General features: G+C 37.1%; 1 protein-coding gene across 1 annotated transcript; it reads left to right on the top strand.

Annotated features, from left to right (window-relative positions):
• Positions 1-6,366: 6,366 nt before the first annotated feature.
• Positions 6,367-17,622, top strand: LOC310723478 (uncharacterized protein). Its single transcript, XM_083536579.1, has 6 exons — positions 6,367-6,634; positions 9,986-10,026; positions 11,504-11,821; positions 11,926-11,982; positions 15,273-15,397; positions 15,611-17,622. The coding sequence occupies exons 1-6, from the start codon at positions 6,627-6,629 to the stop codon at positions 15,665-15,667; spliced, it is 606 nt and encodes a 201-aa protein (XP_083392705.1). The 5' UTR covers positions 6,367-6,626; the 3' UTR covers positions 15,668-17,622.
• The last annotated feature ends 1,783 nt before the right edge of the window (positions 17,623-19,405 follow it).

Raw genomic sequence — 19,405 nt, 5'->3', positions numbered from 1 at the left:
TTCAGCCATCTTGTATAAATGTATAAAAGCAGGTATAATTGATTTGTATCACATTTCAAAACATGACAGTTTTTTTTCTACTGTTTAATGCCACACAAAATCAAAGAATGACAGATGTTTAGATATTTATTGATGTTCTGTGATTTACATCACCTAAAGGCACATCTTGCTAAACAGCATGATTGTACATGATCAAATTAGCCACAGTATAAGGCTACTGTTAGTAGTGTGGCACGTTATATTCACACATGCCACAATATCATGACTGTTTTACTGTTTTCTTTCTTTCTTTCTTTTTTAATTTCTCGCTCTCCCTTATCATATGACAGCTACTCCTGACTGTGTAGGGTAAAGGCTAAGGTGCTTTCTCTGAGACAGAGAAGCCAGCCAGCAGAATCTTTTGAACTTCTGATCTTGCAGTGTCACAGCACATTACACACTAAGGAAAGCACTATCAGCCTTCATCTATACATACAGTATGTGCTCACACCTGCCAACAATTAGCTAATGTTACTGCAGGGAGTGAAACTATGCCATCCTTCTAGCCAAGAGGGAATGTTAATTTTTGCTCTTTTGGGTACTGTGCCCCTCAGGATGACAAGACATATCCTATCTGTTGTGCTGCTATTTTAAAGCTGTCTCATGCAAGACTTGTATCACAGAGGAGAAAATTGGTTAAAAAAATCATTTAGAGACTGGTTTAAGTCAATAGCTAAATTCTGTGTCCAATATTATATAATATAATAAAAGTTGCAAATGTGAAATGTTCTAAATATTTTCTGAACCATACAAAAGTAAACATTAACAAACCAGGACTTCCAAAAACACAATGGTCTTGTTTATATTGGGCATGTATGTGGTTATTTCTGCAAGCACATTGTAGAATTATATTTCCCTTCACTGTAACCATGGACATGAGCACAAAAATGTATGGTTTACCAAGGTAAACGTGGAAGAATGTGCACATTGAAAAGAAAATAGACTGCAAACAGGCATGGGTCATGTCAATGTCTGCCTATTTTATAATGATCACGTTGTTGATTATAATGTTGAAACTTTCAGCCTTGATTAGATCAAAAGAGCTGTTAAACACTAAGGTTTGTGTAGGACCTTTGGGTTCCTGTAAAACAAACATTTCATCTTTTAGGTGATTTTCACCATTTAGCAGTCATAAAATAGACTTAAAAAAAAAAAATCTAATTTGTCACATACACACAGTGAAATGCTTTTTAAGGTTTTCGCATATCCCAACTCATCTGAAAGCTGGGGTCAGAGCGCAGGGTCAGCCATGGTACGGTGGCCCTGGAGCTGATAGGGTTAAGTGCCTTGCTCAAGGGCTCAACAGTGGCAGCTTGGCAGTGCTGGGGCTTGAACCCCTGACCTTATGATCAGTAACCCAGAGCCTTAACCACTGGACCACCACTGCCCTGTTTAAAATAAATTCACCCCATAATTAACAGTTCCTTTAATTCAAGTCAAGTGCCTCAAATGTTAATAAAAATAAAGAAGATCCTATCTACACAGTAGAGAAAGCTGGCATTTTCTTTAAGTAGTGTTAGCAATAAAATGAGTGCAGCATTTCTAACAAGACCCAAAAACAGATACAAATTACTGTACATTAGGTACAGAAACTGGAGTTAGAAATTGACTAAAATATAGTGACGTATTTCCAAGACAGAATGTTCAATAAGAAAATTTGAAGACATGGAAAAGTAATCAAAATTACTCACACACACACAAAACACAGATATTAAATCCTATGTGATTATTCCAGTGGGGGGAAAGAAAACAGGGCATAAATAACACTTCACAAACCAAATATGCATTAAACACAAGTAAATATTTTTGGCTTTAGAACATTTAAATGCTAAATTATAACCATGCTCTATCATCACTTTGATTCAGCATGTGCATCTAGTGGTGTTCCATTCCAGTTGTTTCAGAGTCGACTCAGACTCCCACCATAGGAGTCAATTGAATCGACTTTTCGACTCAATTTCCTTTACATCAATGCTCTGGATTGGATTGTTATGCACATTTTATTATAATTTTTTCCTCCGACATAAAGCCTTATGTTCCCATTATTAAAACAACACACTTTTTGCATACATGTAGCCCACTTAGCTATAACTTGCAATGATAAATAGCTACTGTATCACTGTCATTATTTTACACCGGGTAAAAATCTTGACTCGAGGATCAGCCGTGGTCGAATTATCAATGAGAATTAAAGAAACGAGAAAGAAAGTATTCTTTACTGAAATGTATTTAATTTTAATGGTCGGGTGATGGCGCTAAAAGCATGTGATGTGTATTTTGTCTTAGAAACTGCTTGACCCGGAGCTTTAAAGCTATAAAAAATAAGAGTACATAAAAACTCATACAATACAGTATGTAAGATTGCTGTGAGTTTGTAATGATTTAGGATTAATTAATGATAATTAATATTGATAAGACAAATAATGGAAAACCAAATGAAGGCTATATTACGTTACAATAATATAATATCAGTTAAAATACAGTGCTACCAAAGGGCCAACATTAAGAACTTTTACACCTGTTAACATAAGTCTGGGAAAAAATACTTACCGCAAACCGAGTATGTGTAAAAGCCTCTGCCTTCCACCCGGTTCGCTTTTATTTGAATCGGCGCCTAGTACACTTACCGTTAACGATCAGCTTCATTGAAATAAAAAGTCACGCTTCTGATTCGAAGCTCCTCTCCTCATAACACAACTATCTTACTGTTACCGACAATATAATTAACACTGAACAGAAAATAAAGGGAGACTGTAACTTAAAAACAGGAGCAAAATCAACTTAATAGGGATTTTTGAACCTACGACGCCTGTCAGTGCTAACATTACCCAACAGTATTTTTACCTCAGGTAAATATTATCCATTTTGCTTTTAGTATCACCATTTAACACAATTGCTTCTCTAACAAATATATGTATTAACTGATGTCACTAAATTGTCTAAAAAGTCATTTCCGTGGTTCTTGACTCAAAAAGCTTAGTGAATGTGTTGTGTAGGCCTACTGTTAGTTTACACTTCAGGTTCTTTGCTCTGCAAGGGCTTTACATAGAACTAGTTCTTTGGTAAAAGGTTCTATTTGCCAAAAAGTAGGACCTCAAGGAACCCCCCCCCCCCTTTTTTTAGAGTGTATTATGGGTGGTATAGTCTAAACAAAATTTAAATAAGGCCAGCTTTTATACTCATTTGTATATGCAAAGGATACTCTAGAGTCTAGAGTCTAAAGTTTCTTATGCTAGCCTTGAGCATTATCTGTATAGTCTAGAGTCTAGAGTTTCTTATGCTAGCCTTGAGCATTATCTGTATAGTCTAGACTCTAGACTATACAGATAATGCTCAAGGCTAGCATAAGAGAAAAACTGTAAAACACTAACATAGCTAAAAACATCATGACCCAAAGAAAACTATTCATGGAAAAACAAAAAGTAATTCCAATTAATTCTGTTAAAATGTCTCAGTTGTCTTAATACCCCAATAAACATGAATCTATCTTATTTTTAGTATGGAATCTGTAATCTTGGTCTATCTTTAAAAAAAAAAAAAAAATCCCTTTAATTGATCAGTACAAATGATACATTCCAGTAAGCTGTTTATAAATTCCTGTATGTGCCATATTTAGATACAGGCTTTAACTTATATAACAACATTCTACATGCAAACTTGAATCAATCGAATGGGATATTTTGATAATTTGCAAAAGACAGTTCGAAAGAATCTGTTCGATCAGTACTGGATTGATTTAGTACTGTTGCTGCACTTGCCCTGTAGATGTCACTGTTGCATCCTGAGTGAAGTTCTACCAAAATGTAACTTTTAGCAAATTGCTTCATTCATTCCCACTTCCTTTGAGGAAGTTATGTTAAGAAACTGAATCTGGTTAGTCTGGTTACCCATATAGCCATACATCCTGTTATTGTGCTGAACAGTGAGAATCTCAGTGAGAATCTCAGTGAGAAACAGTTTTTAGATCTCAAAAGTGAGATCTAAAAAATAAACAAGCACAATGAACAGTATTAAAATGACACCACACTGAATTCCATTTTAATTGAAGGAAAGTTCTTTGAAAAGACATGCTGCCCACAAACCGAGTCCTGAGTCTCTATGAAGTCCACTACACTACTACATACCCTGGGGAAATACAACCTCGGACTGTTTCAGTCAAGTCGAAATAACTGAAATTGAGGAACTGCTGACATATCACATGAGCAAGAGAGAAATTTAACAATCTCAGTTTTGGTTTTAAATGGCCATTCATAACAGTTTGTAGCAGCAACCCTTCCAATCTAAATATCTTAACAAATAAATTATGTTCCAGTTATCATGTTACCATCCTCTAATGAGGTCATATATTATAGGTTTTATGTGCTAGAAATTCAGCATATCTGAAAAGTATTACGTTTATGCATTAATATGCTACCTTTTAAAAAATACTAAACCCCTAATCTTTATCTACCATAACTACAGCACATAGGAAAACAAGAAAGAAAGCATTTTTTATTATTATTTTCTTTTACAGAATTCAAAAAACATTTATGTGACATTTTTGGGAAAAGAGTTCATAGATTCTATTGTATTATATTCATCGATTTTATAGTATTATATAGAATTTGTGAATTTCAGGTTTTGTAGTTTTATTTTTAACATTTTTAGAGAGAATATATAGAATATATAGAAATAGAAAACAAAAACAGAAGGATGCAAGCATACGATCTTTATTCAGAGTAACAATTTTGTATCTATGTTATAATTGTGTGTCTTAAATTTTTATTGTCAGTTTAACAGCTGCCCCTAATCCAGAGAAATAATTTTTATCTTGCTTTTTGCACATATTGTACAGATGAGGGTTAGATGTTATCTTGAAACACTGCTAGAGTTCTCTTCAAGATTACAATTGCAAGAAAATTCTTGTAAATCTGATGAATTTATGAAGAATTTCCCTTATCTTTGTGACAATGGAGAACAGTTACAGTGCACTCTAAAAATCAAAACTCATCAAAGTTTTGAACAAGCATCAGGATTTGTTGCTGATTGGTCCTTAAGGGCTTGTGATCAGTGAAAGAATAACAACTTAATAACTTAAAAATTAATTATTAATAACTTATTATATTATAAATTGTAAGATAGTCAAAAGTCCTAGAAATATTACTATGTTGTTCTGTATAGAAAAATGATCTTCTCACCCATTGTCTGACCAAAAACACTGAAAGGTGTAGATGATTTTTAAGAAGGTTTAAAGAGTTATTGATTACTTAGGTTTACATTCATTTTCTGTTACACTTGATCAATTGGAAACAAATCAAATAATAAATCAGATTGCGTGTGTTTCACATATTCTGTCCACATTTTCTGAATAACTAATGCATAAAATAATTACAGGTAATTACAAACGGCTCACAACTGCAACACAACTGTCTTCTATTTAGATGTGAAACTGGTGTTGCTGTTTAAAACATTTGATCAAACACTAATCAACACCCTTTAGTAGGAACATTTAAACTACTCAATCATGCAATTATCCAAGTCATGTTTTGGCAGTGCAATTCATAAAGTCCTGCAGATACAAGTCAAGAGGTTTTTGCTGCCAAATGGGCTGTTTGATATTTTCAGAAGAGGATGATCTTCTAGGAAATTGCACAACAGTCCATTGAGTTTATCCAGAATGGTGCAAAAACCAAGCTGCTGAAAGATCAGCTCAGGTCAGACTATGAGAGGTCAGAATGGTTTATGCTGAGAGGAAAATAACTCAATTTTTTACAAGTGTGGTGAGCAGAAAAGAATCTCAGAAGAAACAATTTAAGCATTGAGGTGTATGCACTACAAATGGAAAAGCGAAAAAACGCACTGGGTGCAACACCTGTAAGACAGAAACATTAGAGCAGGGGTCACCAACGTGGTGCCCGTGGTAGCTCGCAAAGACCACACGAGTAGCCCTCGAGCCTTTTCTAAAAATAGCTGTTTCCTATTTTGTTAAATCATTGTTGATAATTATTATGAGAAATCATTAACATGATCAGTGTCTTAACATAGATGAATATTATTAATTATTAATAATAACATATAATAAAGCAAATTTGTTATTTCAGATCAAACTGAAAACTGTGTGTATTAAACTGGTAGCCCTTCACATGAATCGGTACCCAAGAAGTAGCTCTCAGTTTCAAAAAAGTTGGTGACCCCTGCATTAGAGTATAATACAGGTTTTGGGAACAGTTTCATCAAAACTGGACACAGCTAACCATTTTCTAATCTTCTGCTTCGACATCTTACAGTCATTAACTGAAGCTCTTGTATCTGCATGACTTCATGCATTGCACTGCCACCACAGGATTAGTTGGTTGGATATTTGCATAAAAGTGCAGGTGCACGGGTGTTTTTATTGACGTGAATGTGTGTCATCATCAGAAACCAAAGTAGACTGGTCATTTAGATTAGCATTAATAATTAACCAATAGGAAAGGACGCGTGGGCGAGAGGGAGAGCGCGAGAGACACAGACCGCGCTTGCGGTAGAGGTAGAGGAGAGACGCGCCCGCTGAAGAGTCCAGACAAGAGGGCTGTATATCATAGAGCTGAAACTGCATAAACACGGCAATGTCAAGGTTTGTCTCTTGTACGTTTTTTCGACTTTCCGTTGAGTTATTTACGTATACTAAACGTTTTGGTCTTAAAGAATAAAATTCAATTGTTGTGAAACATGTCAGACTTTTTACACAGAGGTGACACTGTGCATTCTTGAACGGTGCAGTAATCGAAAGTGAACCGCACTTACAAAAAGACTAGAAAGAAGCCGAGAAAGTAGACATTTTGGGGGTTGCCTGTACAAAGTAATGAATACAGTATGAGGAAGAAGGAACTGAAACAATGTTTTCGGTTAAATCCAGAAAACTGGCTACAGAAAACCTGCCATTTTCTGTTTTTAATATTGTAAAGAATGTACATATACAGCAGAGGCAACGTTAAATACTCTTTCTTTCTTTCTTTCTTTCTTTCTTTCTTTCTTTCTTTCTTTCTTTCTTTCTTTCTTTCTTTCTTTCTTTCTTTCTTTCTTTCTTTCTTTCTTTCTTTCCATTACTCTGTCATAAAGTGTATACTGTATATATACGTGGACTCCAAAAGTCTCAGACACACTGAAAATCTGAAATATTTTCACAAGGTTTCTGCACAAACTTGTTCACACTGTAAATCAAGCAAAATGGGAATATGCGCAATACTGAAACACTCTCATTACGAGTCATGTAAACATCTCAAAGATTTTACTTTTCACTCAAACTGTTGTCATATAAATCGCAGTAGAAATTATAGTACTTACACTTTAATTTTGGACCCCACTGTTTGCCTATGCATACTTAGGGTCACTCTATTCAGAACCCTTACACAACTGCTCATTCATGCAGTTATCTAATCAGACAATTATGTGTCATGACAATTGTTTACATGATTTATGCACTATGCATAAATCATGCAAATACAACTAAGAAATTTAGGCTTACATAAAACGTGTTTTTGTGACTTTAACTGTGGCATGGTTGTTGGTGCCAGACAAGATGCTTTGAATATTTCAGAAACTGTATCTTGTTTTTTTTGTTAAACACACAACTTTGGTGTCAGAATTAGCTAAGAAAAATCCAGTGTACAGAGGATCTGCAGCCTAAAACACCTTGTCAATCAATTGTCAAACACCTTGGCAAACGATCTCAGGCGAATACTGGTTTGATTTGGACTTTTCACAGCACATCAACCTTCAGGTGGATGCGCTACAACAGCAATAGACTGCCGTAGGTTTCACTCTTGTCAGCCAAGAACAAGAATCTGAAGCTATTATGGGTCTCGACTCCCATAAACTGGACAATTGAAGACTGTAAAAAGACCTTTCCTTCAACTGTCCAGTTTGGGAGCCTCTGTGCCCATGTAAGCCTCAGGTACTTTGCTTACAGGAATGTTACATGTTATGGTCTTCTGCTTTGTTAATAGTGACTAAGTTACTTGATTTTCTTTAAACAAACTGTCCATTTTGATCTCTCTTTTCAACAAGGCATTTCCACCCACAGATCTGTGACTTACTTGATATCCGTTGCTTATTGCACCATTCTGTGAAAAACTATAGAGAATGTCGTGGTTGAAAATGTCAAAATATCAGCAAATTCTAGAATACTTAGACCAGCCCATCTGGTACTAATAATTATGATCAACGTCACAGAAAAAACACTTCTTCATTCATCTGTGTTTTTTACAATTAGAGCAATAAACACAAATGCGGAACAGTAAAATGGGTACAGAGTCAGTGCTCTGGCAGAATAATATTATTTGATGGTGATTCATCTATGTAGCATTATGCTGGGTTGATTAGTTGACTTGCACAACTAAATGTGGCTACGGTGTATGTGTTTGTGTGTGTGTGTGTGTGTGTGTGTGTGTGAGAGAGAGAAAGAGAGAGAGAGAGAGAGTGGGAAGGAAAAGTGAGTGAATAAAGGAATATATGGACAAAGTTACAAGTGTTACAACTGTAACTTATCTACAAGCGGATTAATAATTAATTTTTTAATAATTTCCTGTTTTCCACACAAAGACCTCAATGCCCTAAGCAGCTCAGTACTGTACAAATGACGCACAAACAACTCCTGGTCTGTAGCTGGGGATTTTTTTGGGATAACCCAAACTGATTTATAAGCTTTATGTGGTATATTCTTATTTAAAACTGCAATATGAATTCTTAGGCGCCGAATAGTTTGTAAAAAAATGTGTATGGCTGCAGGCAGCACACAATGGCTTTTTGGTGACAAGACACTTCTCCCTAATCACTACAGGTTCAACTTATACAAACATTGCAAAGATTTGTAAGGGAAATATTTTGAACTTGGGATTTTCTAACAGCTTAGATTAGAGTTTTAGATTTCTGTTAACTCTGTGTTCATAAGAAGATGCAGAAATAGAAGATCGTACAATAGATACAGTATAAGGGACTGTTAAAACTATTACATAGCTTACATAACTTACATTTAGATGATTTTTAAAATTATCTCCCACATTATGTCGATGGTAAAGCCAGTGTGACTAGTGTACTATCTTAAAATAAACAGCAGCAGTTATGGCCCACACTAAAAACATTTTCATGTCGACCAGTTGTGGGCAGAATAATTAAAGTGTGGCGAATCTGTCAAATATGATTAGGGTACATACTGGCACTAATAATACAGAAACTTCCATGCATTTGCACAATCATCATTTTTGTTGTCAATCTTTAAAACAAGACAAAACATGAAGCAACACCTGCATACATTCACAGGCACAGCTATCTCTGTTGCACTCAACCAGCTTTTCCTTGCTGATTAAATCTTGGCTTTGAGAAAACCCAGATTGTGCAATTGGGATGTTCATTTTCAGTATTGTGAATGTAGCATTAAAAAAAAATACCTTGGGCTACAGGGGGCCTTGGTAACCCTACATAAGACCTTAAAAATGTAGAAAGGACAAGTTTCATGGTTCAGACATGCTCTTTTTAATGTACACAATTGAAAGATTAAAGACATGTTATGTTTTGTTACATTCTAATGCTTTCGATGGGCTTCAGATCTCCTGCTACACTGATCATTGTAAAGTGGTGACTGAAGATGAATGAATGAATAAATGAGCATAAGCATATCGATTTAAAAATGAATATGCACCTAGGCTGATGTGTGACCATTTTGTTTTTTTAATTAATCTTACTCTACAGTTCTTCAGGATTTTACATATAATGATTCTAGTCTTTTCCAATTTTAGTGCATCATGCAGTAACCTTTTGTTAAGACTAGCAAGAATTGGTTAGAAAATACAAGCTTTGAGCTTAGATTGGCTTTGACTACATCTGCAGTGGTTGTGCTTAGATAATGACCACAATCCAGAAACTGCATTGAAAGTAGGCTGGATGGGTGTGTGTGTGTTACAGCTAATCTTTTTTTTTTCCGTTTTAGGTCAGCTGTTTTGATGTGGCTCTTGGCTGTGTTCTGCTTTGGTAAGCTTACATTTGAGTTTCAGACATTGGATAATTTGCCTGAAGAAATAAAATCCAAACAGCTGTGGCTTATGTAATTTTAAATAATGATTTGATTATTCAAGCATTGTTGGTCCTTCCCAGATATAGTGACAGAAGTTTTTTTTTTTTTTATGTGTAAACTAAATCTATCTCACATTCTTATAATTGAAACCCTTTTAATGTTGCACAGTCAAAGCTGGTGTGTCTCACTGTAAGTGAATTAAAGATTTTATAGTAATAACAAAGGAGTTTTAGATAGTTATTTAGCGAATCAACATTTCAGTTTGAATAAACATGGGCGTGTTTGTATTAGCCAAAGTTCTAAGTGGTTAGTGCAACAAAGGAAGTAGCCTTTGTAAACCAAGATTTCGTAAGTGAAATAAAGAGTTTGATACAAAATAATACTAATAAGTAGATTCCTGAGACCTGTTTTTGCATATGCCTGGACATTTATATGTAAATATACATGCTTATAGCAGACTACATGCTAACCAGAAACATCCAAAGTAATGTGAATGATACTTCAAGGAAAGTGCAACTATAAATATTATATTTATATATAAATATATCATTTATATACACTGAATGTGTGTGTGTGTGTGTGTGTGTGTGTAGTTGCTATTCCCTAGAAGTAGCATTTAGTGTTCTTTTTATCTTACATCTCTTAATTATTAAACATTAAATTAATATTCAGATTTACACTTACCATCCACTTTTTATGGACTTGAATATGCTTGCACATTCTTGTGGTTAAATAATTATTTGTGGTTAGAGCTCTAGAGGTCAGGTTTTTTATTTCACCAGACAATACTTGGTTATAAAATGGCTGGATTATGTAAGTGCATGCTTTATACATGCAGGTTATGTTTCTTCCCCTTTTTTTCATGTTAGTATTAAGTAATTCAACACTGTTCTTCCTGAGCCATTCTGCATTCATTTTCAGTGACATGGAGGTTTTGTGACATGCAGGACCACCCCAGGGGCAGTACAAGCAGAGATTTTTGTATGGCTTTCGTGATTGTTCCTAGAATATTATTTACCAAATAAATCACAGCAGTTTCAAATTTAGAGCAGGAAGTGAATAAAGTTTAAAACAAGCTCTAAAGTTGTCTTCATTTGACTTGTATTAAGGAATAGCAAGTTAACCAAATTAATAATAATAATAATAATAATAATAATAATACATGCTATTATGGAGTAGTTGCACATGCCACAATTTTCCACATCAGCCATATTTTGAAAAAATAAAAAATAAAATCAGTCAATATGACCAAACAAGTTACATCATGATGGTCTATGTGAGATATTACTACATCCTTTCCTCAGTATGTATTAGGTATTCTTTATTTATGCTGCAGAATAAACAAAATGTCCAGAACAGTTATTATTTTCTTGCATTATCATATTTTTCATCTGAAGTATATGTACTGATTCTATTAATATGTTTATGTTACAGACAGCAGAGCAGCAAAGACATCTGAGAGTATAAACGTCATTGCTGGGCAGAATGTGATGCTGCCATGCCCTTGCTCTGAACATACTAAAAAGGTTGTATGGCAGATTGGTGAGAAGATAGTTGTAAATCAGTGTTGTCAGGACCATCCACAAGATAAATTCTATGTAAACAGAACCCAAGTCTTCCTATTGTCTGCAAAAGGAAACTGCTCACTGCTTCTTCGTAACGCGACCTTGAAAGATGCGACTACGTTTATATGTTTTACTTTTGAAAGTGAAAGCTCCCTAGACATGCAGAAAGTTACATTGAATGTTGAAGGTAAGCTAGTATAAGTTGAACTTCTTTGAATTACAGTTTAAATGAAAAATGCTGAGAGATGCTAAGAAAATGTAAATGATTGTGAAGTGATTTTCTTTTTACAGAGCCATATATAAATAGCCAGAGTCAAACAAGTTCTCATATTGTTCTGCCTACTCCAGGTGAGTACAATATCAGCAGTACAGTCTTTTCTGCCCTTGATTTTCATTTTGCCTTAAATGGTTCAATAAAACAGTCGAACCTAGCCATTAGGGGGGCACAAGCCAGTGTACTCTTAGTGCCGGTCCCAAGCCCGGGTAAATGGGGAGGGTTGCGTTAGGAAGGGCATCCAGCGTAAAACATGTGCCAAATCAAATATGCGGATCACAAATGAGAATTTCATACCGGATCGGTCGAGGCCCGGGTTAACAACGACCGCCACAGGTATCGTTAGCCGACAGGGTACCGGTGGAAATTGGGCTACTGTTGGCCAAAGGAGGAGAAGGAGAGGAGGAAGGCGTCTACAGAGACGGCAGGAAAAGGAGCAGTGTAGGAGAGTAGAGGTTCGGGTTGGTACTTTAAATGTTGGTACTATGACGGGTAAAGGGAGAGAGATAGCTGATATGATGGAGAGGAGAAACGTAGATGTGTTGTGTGTTCAGGAGACCAAGTGGAAAGGGAGTAAGGCCAGGAACATTGGAGGTGGGTTTAAACTGTTTTATCATGGTGTGGATGGGAAGAGAAATGGTGTAGGGGTGATTCTGAAGGAAGAGTACAGTAAGAGTGTAGTGGAGGTGAAGAGAGTTTCTGATAGGGTGATGATCGTAAAGGTGGAAGTTGAAGGGATGATGATAAATGTCATCAGTGCCTATGCTCCACAAGTTGGCTGTGAGATGGAGGAGAAAGAAAGATTCTGGAGTGAATTAGATGAAGTGGTAGATGGTGTACCTAGGAAAGAACGATTGGTGATTGGGGCAGACTTTAATGGGCATGTAGGTGAAGGGAACAGAGGTGATGAGGAGGTGATGGGTAGGTATGGTTTTAAGGAGAGGAATGTGGAAGGGCAGATGGTGGTAGATTTTGCTAAAAGGATGGAAATGGCAGTGGTGAACACGTATTTTAAGAAGAAGGAGGATCATAGGGTGACGTATAAGAGTGGAGGAAGGTGCACACAGGTGGATTATCTTCTGTGTAGGAGATGCAACCTGAAGGAGATTGGAGACTGTAAGGTGTTGGCGGGGGACAGTGTAGCTAGACAGCATCGGATGGTGGTCTGTAGGATGGTTTTGGAGGTGAAGAAGAAGAGGAGGAAAGTAAGGTTTGAAAGAAGAATAAGATGGTGGAAACTGAAGGAGGAAGAGTGTAGTGTGAGGTTCAGGGAAGAGGTCAGACAGGGGCTTGGTGGTGGTGAAGAGGTGCCGGATGATTGGGCAACTACTGCAGGAGTGATGAGGGAGGCAGCTAGAAAAGTACTTGGTGTGAAATCTGGAAATAGAAAGCAAGACAAGGAGACGTGGTGGTGGAATGAGGAAGTGCAGGAGAGCATTAGGGGAAAGAGGTTGGCAAAACAGAAGTGGGATCGACAGAGTGATGAGAAAAGTAGGCAGGAGTACAAGGAGATGCGGCAGCAGGTTAAAAGGGATGTGGCGAAAGCCAAGGAAAAGGCATATGAGGAACTGTATAAGAGTTTGGACACTAAGGAAGGAGAAAAGGATTTATACCGATTGGCCAAGCAGAGGGACCGAGCTGGGAAGGATGTACTGCAAGTTAGAGCAATAAAGGATGGAGAGGGAAATGTGTTGACTAGTGAGGAGAGTGTGTTGAGAAGATGGAGGGAGTATTTTGAGCAGCTGATGAATGAGGAAAATCAGAGAGAGAGAAGGTTGGAGGATGTGGAGTTGGGGAAGCAGGATGTAGATAGGATTAGTAAGGAGGAAGTGAGAGCAGCGATTAAGAGGATGAAGAATGGAAAGTCGGTTGGACCAGATGACATACCGGTAGAAGCGTGGAGATGTTTAGGAGAGATGGCAGTGGAGTTTTTAACCAGATTGTTTAACAGGATTCTGGAAGGGGAGAGGATGCCTGAGGAATGGAGAAGGAGTGTGCTGGTACCGATCTTTAAGCATAAGGGAGATGTGCAGACCTGCAGTAACTACAGGGGAATTAAGTTGATCAGTCACACCATGAAGTTATGGGAAAGAGTAGTGGAAGCCAGGCTGAGAGAAGAGGTGACCATCTGTGAGCAACAGTATGGTTTCATGCCGAGGAAGAGCACCACAGATGCCTTATTTGCTTTGAGGATGTTGATGGAGAAGTATAGAGAAGGACAGAAGGAGCTGCATTGTGTATTTGTGGATTTAGAGAAAGCGTACGACAGGGTGCCGAGAGAGGAGTTGTGGTATTGTATGAGGAAGTCAGGTGTGTCAGAGAAGTATGTGAGGGTGGTGCAGGACATGTATGAGGACAGTGTGACGGCAGTAAAGTGTGCAGTAGGTACGACAGACTGGTTCAGGGTGAAGGTTGGACTGCATCAAGGATCGGCCCTGAGCCCTTTCCTGTTTGCAGTGGTGATGGACAGGTTGACGGACGAGGTCAGACAGGAGTCTCCCTGGACTATGATGTTTGCAGATGATATTGTGATTTGTGGTGAGAGTAGAGAGCAGGTTGAGAAGAGCCTGGAGAGGTGGAGATATGCGCTGGAGAAAAGGGGAATGAAAGTCAGTAGGAGTAAGACAGAGTACATGTGTGTGAATGAGAGGGAGGGCAGTGGAGTGATGCGGTTGCAGGGAGAAGAGGTGGAGAAGGTGGAGGAGTTCAGGTACCTGGGGTCAACAGTGCAAAGTAATGGAGAGTGTGTTAGGGAAGTAAAGAAAAGAGTGCAGGCAGGGTGGAGTGGGTGGAGAAGAGTGACAGAAGTGATTTGTGATAGAAGAGTATCTGCAAGAATGAAAGGGAAAGTTTATAGGACTGTGGTGAGACCTGCGATGTTGTATGGATTAGAGACAGTGGCATTGAGTAAAAGACAGGAGGTGGAGCTGGAGGTAGCAGAGCTGAAGATGTTGAAGTTTTCGTTGGGAGTGACGAGGATGGACAAGATTAGAAATGAGTTTATTAGAGGGACAGCCCATGTAGGATGTTTTGGTGACAAGGTGTGGGAGGCGAGATTGAGATGGTTTGGACATGTGCAGAGAAGGGACATGAATTATATTGGTAGAAATATAATGGAGAAGATGGAGCCACCAGGTAGGAGGAAAAGAGGAAGGCCAAGGAGGAGGTTCATGGATGTGGTGAGGGAAGACATGCAGGTAGTTGGTGTAAAAGAGGCAGATATAGAGGACAGGGTGGTATGGAGACCGCTGGTATATGGTATATGATCCGCTGTGGCGACCCCTAATGGGAGCAGCCGAAAGAAGAAGAAGAAGGTTCAATAAAACAGTCGCAATTATCAGCTTGTTGTTTTTTTCTTTAACAGAAACAAGGAATGAACCTCATACAGGATTTTCAGTTGGAGTTCCCATAACATTGATACTGGTAATCCTGTCTGGACTGATTGTGGCACTTTTTATCAGAAAGCATCGGCAGAGGCAGCCAAGGATGGTAAAAAAATATTAATTTCCTTGCATTAATAATTTTTGACCTTCTGAATTTATTTTGAAGCTTAAATTATTATTAAGTAACAATGATTGGATTAAACTGATGTACTAATCAATAACATTACTTTTACTAGCTTCTCATAACTGATGTTAACTTCACACTTACCTTAGACAGCATTATAATAAGGATTCATTTTTATTTTACTTAATGTTACAGATGGAGATCGAGGAACCACATTTAAAACTGCCTATAGTGGACCACACTCCTGTGTGACTAATAATATATCATTATGGGTGAGCCAATAAATATGGAGTCAAATTACTGTGAAGACCACTTGGAACTTAATACGATCACCAACATGGGGCATTAAATATCTGTAGATATGTCTACAGTATATATATATTTTCCATTGTGGATATACACTGTAATATACAAAGGGGACCCACAAATTCCTGGAATTGTATAAAAAAAAACAAAAAAAACCACAGCATTTCCTCTGTAATCCCCTTCAAAGCACTCTTTCTGTGATGTGATAAATTTGTGTTTTTTTCCATTCCTTTACACTTTCTAGTTTTCAGCTTTTGAAATTATGTCTAGAGCCCCATGTGTTTATTCCCTTGGATTTTTTCCATTGTTTAATGTTTTTTTTAAATGTAGGGAAATCGAAAATTTTGAGAAGATCTGAATAATGAGGTGAATGTAAAGTGATAACCACATTGCTTATGGACAAGGCAGTGTTTGTAGGTGCATTGTCCTAGTGAAAGAGCCACTACTGTGTTTGTCCGTTAATGTGAAAAACGAAATCATCTTTGTCCCACCACAATCGAATTCTGGGAATTTGTGACCCTTCTTTTATTTTTGTGTATAAATGTACATATACTTTAACAATTTAGCTTTTTGATTTAAATTCATTTAACGGGCAGTTTAGAGGTACACGTATCCAGAGGGAGAGGGCGGTATCTAAATAGTAAGCTAGAGTGGTAAGAAAAAAATGCTGGAGGCAGTGTGTTTCATATCGTGGTTCATTTATCTATGGTAAACAGCTCACTACACATGCATTTTGTACATACTAGTTTTCACCTTCACTGGTTCGTAGCTGTCTTAAACACGTGCTGACTAATGGGTGGGAATTGGCCAAAGAAAAAAAATAACACAAAAAGCTTTTTGCGTGTCAGTGGAGATGAAAGTGTAGCAAGAATGAGTTTTATAATCAGCCAGAAACATGTAGAGATGCATCAATAGTATTTCAAATCTTGGCATTAATATCAGTATTCAGTTGGGTCTAGCATATTTTTTGTCTGCTTCCAGGTTGTATTATATTTGGAGATACTAAACAACCACATGATATTAAAGGGCATTAACACTGTACATGTGATCTTTGGAACGGTACCAGTGTGAGGACGTGATGACTGAATGGACACAAATTGTTTTCTTTTGTTAAAAAGCAGGATCAGTGCATCTCTAAACAGAACCTAACATAAAGCACTAACTACAAATGTGTTGATTTGAACTTGAATGATTTCACTGATTTACACTTGTGCTTTCATGTGAAAATTTTCAAAGAATTTGTATATATACCAAAGTAATCAACTTATATATATGAACTTGCAATATTTGTTAGCGTGACTTTTTCCTGAGCTGAAAGCCCAGAACAGGAAAAACAAGAATCATTGTTGAAATCTGAACCGAGACGGTTTAACAAGGCAAGAACAGTTTTTATCACACATTTTAATTACTTATTACTTTATTACTTTTATTTTAACCCAGCAAACATCCGTTCACATAAAATGCAGCTAGGTAAATGATAGACTGATAAAAAACAACAGTGAAAACATGTAAACAATTGCAACTCCAGGGCTATGTGCGTCAACCTTGGAAACTGTACCGGCTGGTATGTTAAAAATGTACTTACTACTTTTTGTGTCAAAGGTCTCTGGTGTTTAATATATTCAATATGTAAACTGTAAAGGACATATTATATTTGCAGACAAACAGATGGCCTCCCTTTTTTATTATGAAACTTTTATTTCTATGTAGTTGGTGTTAAGTTAATGGCAGTACTTAAAGCACTTAAATATACGCCTGGGCGTGCTTTCTTTTGGTGGATTTTTATTTTAACACTCCCTATGGGATATTTTGCTTGATTGTATTTGTTACAAATATAACAGAAATGTTAAGTGTATTTTTCATATGCCTGTAGTGCTAATAAACTTTACAGTACTTTTCTATACTTGTGTCTTCTATTAATCTGTCTGATTTATTCACAAACCTTTCATCGTGTCCTTTAGCCACATCCATGCAAGATTCAGTTAATGTACAGTATAGAACACTCAAATAAGGGTGTTATTTATTATGGGTTAAAGAGACACAACTGTAAAAAAAACATGCTGTTTTTCAAGAAGTTCCTTCTTCTGCTTCTGCTTGTGTACTTCCGTATACGGTAGTTAAATTAGACCATACACAAAAGACCAAACACAAATACAAAAAAAATTTATATTTTATATCCCATATTTTACTTATTAAATTCTGTTTTATGTGGTTCTTCTTATGTAGAAAATATGAAATGCTTAAACTGAAATGACTGACATGACATGACTTTTGGCATTACAATTAGAAGAAAGCATTTTAACTTCTCTGAGGTTCCCGAGTGCGCATGTGTGTGTGTGTGCACTGTAAATACTGCAGCATTAGAAAGTTTAAATATAGGATTAGCATTAGGGGAAATACAGAGAATGCTGTTCCATTCATTCTTCCATTCAAGTGGTTTAGAAAATTTCCTTTTTCTGCAACACCAAGACCAGATAGTCATGTCACACATTGGCAATCACAATACAGTGTTTCCATTTAGTGTTTATGGTTGATGGTTCAACCTCTGATTGTTTCATGTCTACAGATTTTTATTATTATTATTGTTAATGGCCAAACACCAACGTTGAGTAGGCAACCAGAATTGTAATTCTGTCTTACAGTGTGCCAAGCACCATAAGTACATAGGTATGTGAATGGAATAGTATGTTTTTCTTTTTCTACTTTTTCTACTTCTTCTTCTTCTTCTTCTTCTTCTTCTTTTTCTTCTTCTTCCAGTAATATGTTAACATAGATGCCCACAGAACACTTGGTATGCTTTTTAATTAAGTTTTTATGAAGACAGTTCCAAAGTATTATGGTGAACAAGAAGTGCAAAACAGTCATTCATTCATTTTCTCCCGCTTATCCGTAATTCGGGTCACGGGGGCAGCAGTCTAAGCAGGCTTTCGACTGCTGCCCAATCCTCACAGCACCGTCCCTTACGGTCCCTCCTGCAGGTGGTGAGCCCACGGGAAGGAAGTGCAAAACACTTAACAAATCCAAAAACAAAACAAAGTATGGACACAATATCAAATAACTAACCAATATATATATAAAACTAATAATATCCAAAATAACAAAATGGAAACGTAGGTGTACAGCAAGGGGAGGTGGTAGGCCAGTGGGTAAGGCATTGGACTTTGGATCTGGTGGTTGTGGATTTAAGTCCTGGCCATACCAGGCTGCCACTCTTGGGCCCCTGATCAAGGGCTGTAAAGGCTTCAAGAGTTTCTCTTAAAGGAAAAGATTCTGACAATTACACACTAAAAGAGTTAGTAAATGAAGGATGGCGGGAATGGACATTTTGTTTAAGTATGCTGAAATAGGTAGAACAGTTAAGTAGATTGTATCTTTAGGAAATTAAATATTAAATGAAAAAAACACACACTTTTATACACATCTGTATTTGTCAGCCAGTCGCACGAACATGTCCGCGGTCACGATGTCCACTTCCAGTTCGGCGACATTTTGCAGCCGGCTGCACCAGAACGCCGGCCATCTTGTTTCTGTATAAATAGTCACCGGCTGCATGCGTTTGCTGCCAGATTATCTCATTCAGCTCCATGCTTCGTTTGAGACCTTCCAGCCTTCTATTTCCCCTTGTGGAAAGTTTACTTTCCCGGTTTCTCAAACTTTTTTCCGTGCCCTCACTTTCGGATTGGA

The sequence above is a fragment of the Silurus aristotelis genome, assembly GCF_946808225.1.
Source record: "Silurus aristotelis genome assembly, chromosome: 3".
In the NCBI taxonomy this organism is placed as follows: Eukaryota; Metazoa; Chordata; class Actinopteri; order Siluriformes; family Siluridae; genus Silurus; species Silurus aristotelis.
Note: the sequence above shows the minus strand (reverse complement) of the source record. Positions and strands in the feature narration are given on the sequence as shown.